The sequence below is a fragment of the Hyperolius riggenbachi genome, chromosome 12, assembly GCF_040937935.1.
Source record: "Hyperolius riggenbachi isolate aHypRig1 chromosome 12, aHypRig1.pri, whole genome shotgun sequence".
NCBI classification, from domain to species: Eukaryota; Metazoa; Chordata; class Amphibia; order Anura; family Hyperoliidae; genus Hyperolius; species Hyperolius riggenbachi.
In genome coordinates this window covers 154,046,315-154,059,736 of record NC_090657.1, presented here as the reverse complement: position 1 = coordinate 154,059,736, position 13,422 = coordinate 154,046,315, and the positions used below count along the sequence as shown (strand labels likewise).

At 47.5% G+C, this 13,422-nt stretch overlaps 1 protein-coding gene across 1 annotated transcript in view; it reads right to left on the bottom strand.

Annotated features, from left to right (window-relative positions):
* The window catches only part of LOC137542351 (BPI fold-containing family B member 4-like), an 86,744-nt gene that overhangs the window by 67,581 nt on the left and 5,741 nt on the right, over positions 1-13,422 (bottom strand). The window contains exons 3-4 of the mRNA XM_068264191.1: positions 10,577-10,711; positions 10,099-10,495 (exon numbers count right to left, since the gene is read on the bottom strand). Of these exons, the coding sequence (XP_068120292.1) occupies positions 10,099-10,495; positions 10,577-10,711 (532 nt within the window). The remainder of the gene's footprint in view (positions 1-10,098; positions 10,496-10,576; positions 10,712-13,422) is intronic.

The following is a 13,422-nucleotide window of genomic DNA, read 5'->3' as shown; positions in this document are numbered from 1 at the left end:
GCTGGCTCTGCTCAGGAATCATTATAGCTGAGTCATTATAGCAAAGCCAGACTCAATGCTCAGTCCGGGATTCTTATCTCAGCTAGATAACAAACACTTTTAGCAGTGAGGATGAAACAGAGAGCAGGGTAAATGTTTTCTCTAATGCTCCCACTGATTTCTATGGTAAAATACATGAGGGTGCTTCATCTCTGGTTCACTTTAAAAGCTAGAAATACCAAATTTTCAGGTTATATTAAGAAGAACAGTGGGAACAAGAGGAAAACATTTTCAAAAAGACCTTATCATTTTTGAGAAAATCGAGTTTAATGTTTCAAAGGAAAAAAAGTTACATTTAAATGCGTAAGTTCTCAGGGAAACAATTCCTGCCGACTTTAGCAGTTAATATCAAAGGCCCCTTACATCCTAGCAACACCAAATTAACAGGATATGTTAAAAAGGTAGTGGGAAACAATATTTAAAAAAAATAAAAAACATTTTGTGTGCTGGTAGTGGGAAATTTCCCCCCCCCCCAAAAAATGACGTGCCCCCCCCCCCCCTACTGAGCCTCTGTAACCCCTTGTCTCCCATGCAGGCTGGGAAAGCCAGCATGCGGAGCCCCAGCTGACTGGGGCTTCGCACCCTGAGCTATACCAGCCCGCATGGTCCATGGTATGGGGAGCTCTGGGGGGAGGAGCAGCCAAGCCTTCCCCTCCCCCCGAAGCCCTTGTCCATGGATTGGACACCTCCGGTGCCCCAGGAGGAGGTGGGAGCGATGACTCCCGGGGGGGGGGGGTTTCATGGTGGCATCTGGGAGTCCCCTTTAAGAAGCGGACCCCAGATGCCTACCCCCTCCCAGGAGAAATGAGTACCTATTTCCATAAAGGGTTAAACAAAATAAAAACGCAACAGCGAGAAGTCCTTTAATGTTCTTAATTAACCACTTCAGCCCTCAGTCGTGTTTCACTTTATGCATGCAAGCAATTTTCACCTCCCATTCTTTCACCTATAAATTTATCACTACTTATCACAATGAACCGATCTATATCTTGTTTTTTTCCGCCACCAATTAGTCTTTCTTTGGGTTGTACATTTTGCTAAGAGATACTTTACTGTAAATGTATTTTAACAGGAAGAATAAGAAAAAAACTGAAAAAATTCATTATTTCTCAGTTTTCGGCCATTATAGCTTTAAATAAATACATGCCTCCATAATTAATCTTCCTGGCGGTAAGCCCAAGCTGAGCTCGGGCTATGCCGCGCAGGAGGATTGCTCAGGCCCCACTGGGCCGATTTTCGTAATTTTTTTTCTTGCATGCAGCTAGCACCTTGCTAGCTGCGTGAACTCACAGATCGCCACCGCTCCCCCGCGATTCGCCGTCGCTCGCCGCGTTAGAGGGTGGCCCCCCCTGACCCCTGCACAGCCTGGCCAATCAGTACCAGGCAGTGCTGAGGGGTGGATCGGGACTTCCTTTGACGTCACGACGTCCATGACGTCGGTGACGTCATCGCGCCCATCGACATGGCGACGGGGAAGCACTAATGGAAATCCCGTTCAGAACGGGATTTCCTGACGAGCCTGATCGCCGGAGGTGATCGGAGGGGGTGGGGGGATGCCGCTGCTCAGCGGCTGTCATGTAGCTAGCGCTAGACTAGCTGCATGATTTAAAAAAAAAAAAAATTAAAAAAAACTGCTGCGCTGCCCTCTGGTGGTTTTAATTGACCGCCAAGGAGGTTAAAACCCACGTATTGTACTGTATTTGCCTAATAGTCCTGGGTATTATACCGTTTAAATTGTGTCCCTATCACAATGTATGGCGACAATATTTTATTTGGAAATAAAAGTGCATTTTTTCCGTTTTGCATCCATCACTATTTAAAAGCTTTTTTTTGGAGGGTGGGATGTAAGTAGTAATTTTTTTATGTAAATATGTTTTTTTTTTTCATGTAGATGTATTTTTACTATTTGGCCACAAGTTTGTTTACATTACATCCCTCTAAGCATGTACGCTTAGAGGGACGTTGTGGGGATGTAAGAGGCAGAAAAAGCGAGGCTTCCGAGAGAAGCCGTCGCTTTTTCTGCTGGGGAAAGGGATCAATGATCGGGCACCATGTCCCGTTTCATTGATTCCCTAGCTAACAAACCGTGGCCCGAGAGTGCGCATGCACGCGCACTATTGGCCGCGGGAGCGGGCGGAAGTGCACATGCAGCCTTTTTTGGACGTATATTATACATCCAAAAGGCCAAAGTAGTTAACCAGAAATACTTACCTGTACCTTTAAAAAATGTTCCCATGCCTATATCCTCGGTAATGTCCCACGCCAATATCCTCTAATCTTGCGATCTTCTGAAATATTTACCTGTACCTTTAAAAAATGTTCCCACGCCAATATCCTTGGAAAAGGTCCCACGCTAATATCCTCTAAACTTGCAATATTCTTAAGTTGATTGAAGATCACAGACGACACACACAACGTCCCCCGTGCAGCTCTCCGCTATACTTAGTATAGCTGAGAGAGTGTCCGCATTGGACACGAATACTGCCGGCTCCCGCTGTCGTTCCTGTCCCCCACCGGCCCCCACCTGTCACCATTCACCATTGCTGTTTTCCCTAAGAACTGTCTTTTTGTTCTTCTTAACATAACTTGAAAATTTGGTGTTTCTAGCTTTTAAGGGGGCTTTGCTATTAACCGCGAAAGTCGGCGGGCATTTAATTTTCCCACGGTCAGAAGGAGAATTTTAAAATCAATTTTCTAAAAAAAATAAAAGGTCTTTTTGAAAAAAAATTTTTCCTCTTGTTCCCACTGTTCTTCTTAACATTCCTTGCAAATTTTAAGGGGGCTTTGCTATCAAACGTTAAATTCTGCGGGCAGACATTTTCCAAATGGCTGCAAAGCAGGGCTTAAAACGATAAATAACGTTCAGGCAGGACAAAAAAAAGCAGGATTTAAAACGATAAATTACATTCACAAGGTCTGCGCCATTTTTTAACATTTAAAACGATAAATATCATTTGATAATGTAAGTTAATGGGGCATTATTTTTATCTGTCCACGCTGTGCGCCATTTTTCACTGTTCCGTACCATACAAATAGTTCCAACACAAGGTTCAAGCTCAGCATCAAGCATCAGCACATGCTCTCCATTTATATATACAGTATTATGACACATTTCTCCTACAGAGATGGTGATCCCAGCACTTCAGTGTCTGTGATAAAACAGTCCCACTGTGGATGAAGTCCCAGGATGGGAAGCAAGTGTTTATAAAAAGAAGCATGAAAAGCAACCCACACTATTGCACAGGTTTAAAACACTTACACTGCTGGTCCATAGTGATGGCAGAACTGTTTGTCAGGCAAACGGTTCCAGATGAACATTTGCCATTCGCCAGCTCGCATTAGATGCGAACAATATGGGCTGTTCGCACCAGCAAGTCAGGGGGGACAGGATGACCAATCCGACCTGATCACCAACTAGGCCACTCCCCCCTTATAAAAGGCACGACCCCGGCAGTCATTTTCACTCTGCCTACAGTCAGTGACGGGACATGAGATGCTGCTGCAGATACAGGAACAGTGTTAGGTAAGCTGTATTGTGATATTGTGCTGTGTAGCTGCTTCCTATGTGCACTGCTACTTGTAGTGCACCAGCTAGAGACGCCCAATAGTCCTTTTGACTTGAGGACTCTTCCTGACCACATATTGTAGCAGGAGGAATAGAAACTGGTACTGCAGGCATGCATTTATTCTTCTGTCCATACAGAATCGTGGGTTACATAAAATGGTTCACTTACCATTGCAGACAAGAGGTGGCATCTAGGATCAGTGGGTGCAAGGTACTGTGAGGCTCCACTGGGCAGAGAAAATCATCTGACCCAGTTTACCTCCTCCCACTGTTTAACCACCCTGGCGTTCTATTAAGATCGCCAGGGCAGCTGCGGGAGGGTTTTTTTTAAATAAAAAAAAAACTATTTCATGCAGCCAACTGAAAGTTGGCTGCATGAAAGCCCACTAGAGGGCGCTCCGGAGGCGTTCTTCCGATCGCCTCCGGCGCCCAGAATAAACAAGGAAGGCCGCAATGAGCGGCCTTCCTTGTTTTGCTTAGATCGTCGACATAGCGACGAGCGGAGTGACGTCATGGACGTCAGCCGACGTCCTGACGTCAGCCGCCTCCGATCCAGCCCTTAGCGCTGGCCGGAACTTTTTGTTCCGGCTACGCTGGACTCAGGCGGCTGGGGGGACCCTCTTTCGCCGCTGCTCGCGGCAGATCGTCGCAGAGCGGCGGCGATCAGGCAGCACACGCGGCTGGCAAAGTGCCGGCTGCGTGTGCTGCTCTTTATTTGATGAAAATCGGCCCAGCAGGGCCTGAGCGGCAGCCTCCGGCGGTGATGGACGAGCTGAGCTCGTCCATACCGCCAGGCTGGTTAAAGGGATGAATTCTTTGTGCCAGTACTGCAGCTGCAGTTCAGCAGTTTCTCCATTTTCAGTGTGCAATAAGTAGAGTTGTCCCGAACGGTTCGACCGCGAACATATTGGCATGAACGTTGGTGGTTCGCGTCGAAACGTGAACTTTATGGCGAGTTCGACCCGTCCCTATACTAAATCATTGGGCTAAACTTTGACCCTCTACATCACAGTCAGCAGACACATGACAGCCAATCAGGCTGCACTCCCTCCTGGTGCCCCCCCCCCCATATAAGGCAGCTGCATCGGCCATTATCTCACTCGGTGTTGCTGCAGTAGTGAGAGAAGGGAGAGAGTTGCTGCAGAGATTAGGGAAAGCTTAGTTAGGCTCTTGTAGCTTGCTGCTAGCTGATATTTGTTGTTTGAAAAGCACCACAAAAAGAGCTCTTTTCAGAGCTAAAGCTAATGTCCTTGTGAAGTTGTTTTTTTTTTGTGTGCCACTGACACTGCATTATACAGACCTGTGTGTCGCAGCTGGCCCTTGCTAATTACTATACTGTGCAAAGACCAGCACATTCAGTGCCTACCTTTTCACTGCACCTGTGTGTGACGGCTGCACATTTGTAATACCAGTCCGACCGTGCATATCTGTTCATGTTCACTGCACCTGCGTGACAGCACGCAGTGTTATATAATACCAGTCACTGCATAACTGTTAACTGCACCTGTGTGGGACAGCTGCACATTTGTAATACCAGTCCGACTGTGTATACCTGTTCATGTTCACTGCACCTGCGTGACAGCACGCAGTTTTGTATAATACCAGTCACTGCATAACTGTTTACTGCACCTGTGTGTGACAGCTGCACATTTGTAATACCAGTCCGACTGTGCATACCTGTTCATGTTCACTGCACCTGCATGACAGCATGCAGTGTTATATAATACCAGTCACTGCATAACTGTTCACTGCACCTGTGTGTGACAGCTGCACATTTGTAATACCAGTCCGACCGTGCATACTGCACCTCCGTGACAGCATGCAGTGTTATATACCAGCAGTCACTACATAACTGTTCACTGCACCTGTGTGTGTGACAGCTGCACATTTGTAATACCAGTCCGACCGTGCATACCTGTTCACTGCACCTGCGTGACAGCGCGCAGTTTTATATACCAGTCACTGCATACCTGTTCACTGCACCTGTGTGACTGTACATTGTTAAATCAGCAGTCACTGAATACCTTTCACTGCATCTGTCACTGCACATTGTATTATACCTGGGAGTCAGCGCATACCTTTCACTTGAATGGATGGCAGACTTGTCATCCATAACAGATTCTCGTTAAAGGCAAGTGGTGTCATCTCTGGCACACAGCGTTGGGTCAAGGGTCCATCTGACAGATGCCTGGTCTGCAAAGCATGGTCAGGGCAGGTACATTACTTATACAGTACATTTGGGTCCTTCCTTGGATGTGTGGTGGTAGCCATTTCTCAGGCTCCCACTCCGGACCGGAATAGAACCCTGATTCCCCGGCCATTACCCGTGGTCACCATGGTGCAGAAAGTACCAAAGAGAGTTGACCACACAGTTGAATGAATGGCAGACTTGCCCTCCATAACAGATTCCCGTTAAAGGATTTCAAGTGTACTCATCATTATACAGGGCCTCGGAAGAGTCCTGTATTCAGTGGCGGCGCTACACTGGGGCTTGCCCAGGCTTCAGCCCCAGCTGGCAACTTGTTAGCCCCTCTTAAAGCCCCCCCGCACTTGTCAGATGACAAAAAATGATCGAGGCGCCAGCCGCGCTAATAAGGGATGCGGGAGCCTGCTTTATTCCTCCCTCCCTCCTCCCTTCCTATGAATGCGCCCCTACCTGCTGTGAATGTCCTTCCCCCCGTAGGCAGTGCGTGCGGAGCAGAGCGGAGCGGTAGGTCCTCTTACCGCAATCCATGCTCACCGGCAACTAGTCTCCTGCTTCCTGTTTACCATGACGTCACAGGAAGCAGGAGACTAGTTGCCGGTGAGCATGGATTGCGGTAAGAGGACCTACCGCTCCGCTCTGCTCCGCACGCACTGCCTACGGGGGGGGGGGGGGGACATTCACAGCAGGTTGGGGCGTATTCATAGGAAGGGAGGAGGGAGGGAGGAATAAAGCAGGCTCCCGCATCCCTTATTAGCGCGGCTGGCGCCTCGATCATTTTCTTCCTGTCTTCTCTCCCCAGGGCAATCTCCTCACACACAGGGGCACCTCCCCACCCACGGGCATTCTCCCCCCTCCACTGACGACCCCCCTACCCACTGGCACCCTCCTCCTACCCACTGAGACTATCCTCCTACCCACTGGCACCTTTCTCCCCCACCCAGTGTCACCCTCCTTTCCACCCACAGGTACCCTCCTCTTCACCCACTGGCACCCTCCTCCTACCCACTGACACCCTCCTCCTGCCCACTGGCACCCTCCTCCCCACCCAGTGGCACCCTCCTTTCCACCCACAGGTACCCTCCTCCCCACCCAATGGCACCCTCCTCCCCACCCACTGGCACCCACTGAGCTGCCCTGGGGCCCCCAGCCCACCACCACCAGCCAGGCCTGAGCTGCCCTGGGGCCCCCAGCCCACCACCACCAGCACGGCCTGAGCTGCCCTGGGGCCCCCAGCCCACCACCACTAGCCAGGCCTGAGCTTCCCTGGGACCCCAGCCCACCAGCCACGCAGGCATGAGGCCTCCAGCCCACCACCAGTCAGGCTTGAGGTGCCCTGGGGCCCCCAGCCCACCACCACCAGCCTGACTACATATACTGGGGACAGCTATACGCCTGGCTACATATACTGGGGACATCTATACACCTGGCTACCTATGCTGGGGACACTGTCTGTCATTATGTGCATGAACTGGTGAAAAGTTGTCCCTTATGTGCATTTACTGCGGAAACGCAGTCTGTCATTATGTGCATTAACTGGTGAAAAGCTGTCCCTTATGTGCATTTACTGCGGAAACGCAGTCTGTTATTATGTGAATTAACTGCTGAAAAGCTGTCTCTTATGTGCATTTAATGGGGAAACTGTCTGTCATTACATGCATTAACTGGTGAAAAGCAGGCTCTTATGTGCATTTAATGGGGAAACTGTCTGTCATTACGTGCATTAACTGGTGAAAAGCAGGCTCTTATGTGCATTTACTGCGGAAACGCAGTCTGTCATTACGTGCATTAACTGGTGAAAAGCTGTCCCTTTATGTGCATTTACTGCAGGAACGCAGTCTGTCATTATGTGCATTAACTGGTGAAAAGCTGTCTCTTATGTGTATTTAATGAGGAAACGCTGTCTGTCATTACGTGCATTAACTGCTGAAAAGCTGATTCTTATGTGCATTTACTGGTGAAAGGCTACCTGTCATTATGTGCGTTTACTTCATTTTTTTTTTCATGTAACTACGTTAGCTGGTACAACTACATTAAAGTTAGCCCCGCCCACATGACATCATGACCACGCCCAAAAAAAAGCCCGGCCTGCCAGCCCTCGTGCCCCCTTTGAGCCCCCCCAAAAATCTGAAGCTGGAGCCGCCACTGCCTGTATTGTTATTTTTTGTCACTACCTACCCGTGTCGGGACTTGCGTGCCGTGCCTGCTGCCTTCCTTGGATGTGTGGTGGTAGCCGTTTCTCAAGCTCCCACACCGGACCAGAATCGAACCCCGATTTCCCGGCCGTACCCTTTCTTTAACAACGATAGAGAAAGAACCATCGACAGTCTGAGCAGCCATAAACCCCTGGACTACTGGGTGAGCAGGCTTGACCTATGGCCAGAGCTGTCACAATTTGCCATCCAACTTCTGTCTTGCCCTGCCTCAAGCGTCCTAGAAAGGACATTCAGCGCAGCTGAAGGTATTGTCAGTGAGAAGAGAAGTCGCCTATGTCAAAAAATGTGTTCAGTACCTCACCTTTATTAAAATGAATGAGGCATGGATCCCAGAGGGCTACTGCCTACCCAAAGACTAAGTCAGTCCTCACACACACAGCATCTCTGCCTGCACGCCATGCGACTTCCTGCCCCAAGACTAAGTCAGTCCCCACACAGCATCTCTGCCTGCAGGTCACTTGACTGCCTTCTCCGCCACCACCAACAGGGTCCAGGACTCCAGGTGGATTCCTGAACAAAAAGAATAATAATTTTTCTGGTGCGTGTACATGCCTGCCTAATTTTTTCTGGATGCACTGGGGCTGCAACAACAAAACAAAAGGCATGTACATTTGTCAATTCCCCTTCGTAATCGTTACCTTGCCGCAGTGAATGGGCTTGCATATCACAATGAAGCAATGACCGCCGGCTATATGAGTGTGTTGGGGGGCACACCCAAGATAATAAGGTCGTTGCTTCATTGTGGACAGACCAAATTCGATCAGCTGGACACTCAGTCACTGTTGTTCTGTCATTCAGCTATCTCAGCCCGACCATACGGGCTTGAAAACTGCCATCGTTTGCACTCTCGCCTTGGTGCACCCCAGTCCAGCATGGCCGTCACTACACAAACAGCTGTTTGCGGTGCATTACACAGTGAGTTTGGTCTGTCAAGCAGTACACTAATTACACTCCCTGATTGATGTATACACATATAAGATGTTTTAAAGCACTTTAGGCCTCCAATTTAGCAATAGAATGGGATTTCTGCCTTTAAACCCTGCTGTGCGTCAAATCCGGATTTTTACCCGAGACTTTTGGCGTGTATCCCACTCATCCATGCCCCCCTACAGGTGTTAGACCCCTTGAAACATCTTTTCCATCACTTTACTGGCCACAATGAATGTTTGTAGTTTTGAAGGTTCGCTTGCCCATTGAAGTCTATGGCGGTTCGAAAGTTCGCATGTTCGCAAACTTTTTTCGCGTGTTCGAGTTTCGAGGTTCGCGAACCTAAAATCAGAGGTTCTAGACAACTCTAGTAATAAGGAATTTAATCCTTACTATACCTTCCTTATTGTGTTTATCAAGTCATGAGTCATGGGCCTCATCACCCTACCTGTCAACAATAAGAAATTATTCATTTTATTTAAACTGTGGGATGGTGTGGGAGGACAAAATGTGTTATTACACCCAGAGCAGAGAGCAACTAGTCAGGAGTTCACGATGAGACTCTGCATAGCTGTAGTCCTGTCCACAAAGAGTTAATCTCAGCAGCATAGGGCAGAGGTGTGTAGAGTTCATCTCCCCACTGGCAGTGAGTTGCCACTTACTGGATCTGAGTCACTGCAGTCTATAGCTACACATAATGTACCCGAGGGGGTGGGGGGGCTATATGGGTAGGGAAGGTAAAGTCATTGTAGTGCTATGCAATGCAATGCGATCAATATGTTTAGATAGATGGTATGATATATGACCAGTTATTGAGCAGCTCTCATTTAGGGAAAAGATGTGAAATTAAAAAGAAAATACAAAAATGTTTTAAGTGGGTTTCATAGTGTGCCGTATTTTACACAGTATCCATGAAAAGAAAACACAAACCTGAACTATGGCTTTCATTAAACTCACTCATTAAAGTGGATTAACTACTAATGTGATGGAAAGGTTACAGCTGAAATCAGCCTGACAAGACCGGCGTGTACACATAAATGTTACACATGAATGTTAAAATATGGAAATAATAATAACATTTAATTCAATGCACATGCCACTGGGTATTCTTAAAAAATAGTAACACAGAAATAATGTATGTAACCTACCCCGTGATGCCTTGAATTGTGCCCAGAAGGCCTCCATTGCCAAGTATTCCAAGAATACCTCCATCTCCAAGCAGTCCTCCAAGCAATCCTCCATTTGATAGGATGCCACCGTTTATGTGAGGAGGAGCAAAATCTCCAGGAGCATTCCCACCTCTTCCACCACCACCACCACCACCCAGAAGGCCTCCTAGAAGACCACCCCCACCAGAACCCCCAAGTACTCCACCAAGTAGTCCTCCTCCACCACCACCACCACCGCCACCAGAACCTCCAAGTACTCCGCCAAGAAGTCCTCCTCCACCACCACCACCGCCACCAGAACCTCCAAGTACTCCGCCAAGAAGTCCTCCTCCACCACCACCGCCAAGAACTCCCCCAAGAAGGCCACCTCCACCACCTTCTCCACCACCAAGAACGCCCCCTAACAAACCACCTCCCTTGCCACCTCCCAACACTCCACCCAAAAGGCCACCCTGACCTCCTCCTCCACCAAGCAGTCCACCAACCAACCCTCCAACAAGGTCCCCACCTCCACCACCACTAGGTGGAGGCATTGGCGGAGGCATTTTCATATTGCTTTGTGAAGGTTTTCCTTTCATTTCGCCGGAAACAGCTAAAAAAGAAACAAAAAAAATGATTAGTCCTTAATCATTATTGCAGTTAAAATGATTTTATTACACCTACCATGTAACAAATACATTCTATTTTGCTGTGGGTAGAGTGGGGATAGTTTAGATCATCTGTCAGGTTTAAACTACTTTCTAGGATCTAGATGGAGAGAGTTTTCTCATGCCTTTAATCAACATAAAATAAAAAAAATCGATATTTAAAGTGGTAGTAAAAGTCGTTCCCTGTTTGCTGTAATTGTGTTTTGTTTGGGGTACTATCTTGGTTATTCACAGATTGACAGTATGTTGCAAACAACTTCTGTATAATACTTCCTTGTTTGTATCTTACTTTGGTTACTACAAAATGATGGTGCCATATACTGTACATAATATTATTATTATTAATAATAATAATAATAATAATAATAATAATACCACTAGCATGCCCCTCTTTTTATGATTTAGGAAGATATGAGGCATTTATTGTTGTTATGTGAACAATTCCTTGTTCCCTGCCCCAGTACCCCACAAAAAGCAGAGGCCATATAATGCAACTTAAAGTAAAAGTCGTATTTCATGAAACACTTGCTATAAACGTACCAGAACTGAAGTACAATTAAAATCTACCTTTCCATTTTAATTGATAGCCATCTATAAATTTTAAAAGCTGGCTATAAGCATATATTGTACTACTTTACATAAGATCTGTCAGGCAGTTCCTAGGCTAAACTGCACCCAGGGCTAAGGGTATAAAAATTGCCCCCCCCCCCCGCTGGACTCAAGAACATTATTTGCAATTCAGTATTTATCCCTCCCCGGCATAGGTGCCCCCAGTATAGGTAGCCAGGTATAGGTACCCTCAGTATAGGTAGCCAGGTATAGATGCCCCCAGTATAGGTAGCCAGGCATAGATGCCCCCAGTATAGGTAGCCAGGCATCGGTGCCCCCAGTGTAGGTTAGCCAGGCATATGTGTCCACAGTATAGGTTAGCCAGGCATAGGTGCCCACAATATAGGTTACCTAGTCATAGGTGCCCCCAGTTGTAGGTTAGCCAGGCATAGGTGCTCCCAGTATAGGTAGCCAGGTATAGGTGCCCTCAGTATAGGTAGCCAGGTATAGATGCCCCCAGTATAGGTAGCCAGGCATAGATGCCCCCAGTATAGGTAGCCAGGCATCGGTGCCCCCGTGTAGGTTAGTCAGGCATAGGTGCCCACAATATAGGTTACCTAGGCATAGGTGCCCCCAGTTGTAGGTTAGCCAGGCTTAGGTGCTCCCAGTATAGGTTAGCCAGATATAGGTGCCCCCAGTATAGGTTAGCTAGGCATAATTGTCCCCAGTATAGGTAGCTAGGCATAGGTGCCCCAGTACAGGTTAGCCAGGCGTAGGTGCCCCCAGTATAGGTTAGCTAGGCATAAGTGCCCCCAGTATAGGTTAGCCAGGCATAGATGCCCCCAGTATAGGTAGCCAGGCATCGGTGCCCCCGTGTAGGTTAGCCAGGCATAGGTGCCCACAATATAGGTTACCTAGGCATAGGTGCCCCCAGTTGTAGGTTAGCCAGGCTTAGGTGCTCCCAGTATAGGTTAGCCAGATATAGGTGCCCCCAGTATAGGTTAGCTAGGCATAATTGTCCCCAATATAGGTAGCTAGGCATAGGTGCCCCAGTATAGGTTAGCTAGGCATAAGTGCCCCCAGTATAGGTTAGCTAGGCATAGGTACCCCAGTATATATTAGCCAGGCATAGTTGCCCTCAGTATAGATTAGTCAGGCATAGGTGCCCCATTTAAGGGTTAGCCAGCCATAGGTGCTCCCAGTATAGGTTAGCTAGGCATCGTTGCCCCAGTATAGGTTAGCCAGGCATAGGTGACTCCAGTGTGGGTTAGCTAGACATAGCTCCATGGAAAAGAATCGGGAAGTTGAAAACGGTTCGTGTAGTTCACAATACTCGTGAACAGGGAGCAGCGACCATTCGCCGGCGAACGTGTTCTGCCATCCCTTATTTGCCAGTCCTAAGCAGGCAATCAGACAGATCGACTCTTTAAAAATATGTTCATCAGCACACACCTGTGTCAATCATGGAAAAAAAATGCTCTAACATAAAAAGTACCAATAACTTATAAACTTATAAACATTCATTTCAAGTGTCTAGAACTGTGATAAATATGGGAATGAGAAAATGTCTACTGAACTTTTGGCACTTTTATGCCAAAGGACTCTTTGAAAGGTTTATAAACAATACCTATAGGCTCGGTTCCCATTTCTGACTTATTACATGCAGCCAGCGGAAGCAGACAGTGTAGTGTCCGCTCTGATGGTCAGCTGTAGTCCGGCTGTAGTCCGGCTGTAGCCCCGGGCGGGTTGACATGTGTGAACGCCTCCTATATATAAAATAGGAGCCATTCACTGTCAGTTTTGCAATGAGGATAGATCAGACAAAAAAATGTTCATGCTCAGCTCAAGTGGGAACACAGCCTAAGGCGGTTTGTAAGTGATTTCATGAGCGTTTTCTGGCGATTTCGGTAGCATTTTTAAAATGTCAGCTTTTTGCCAGCGATTGTGTAGCGATTAGCGTTTATTCTGATCGGTCCTTTCAATTTAAATTTGTTTACAGTGGGCAGTAATGTACAAATACTAGCAAAATTGCTCTGCGTAGGTTTTGATGAGCGATTACGCCAGCGTTCATATACTTTACATTGCAGAAATGCTAACGCTAATCGCT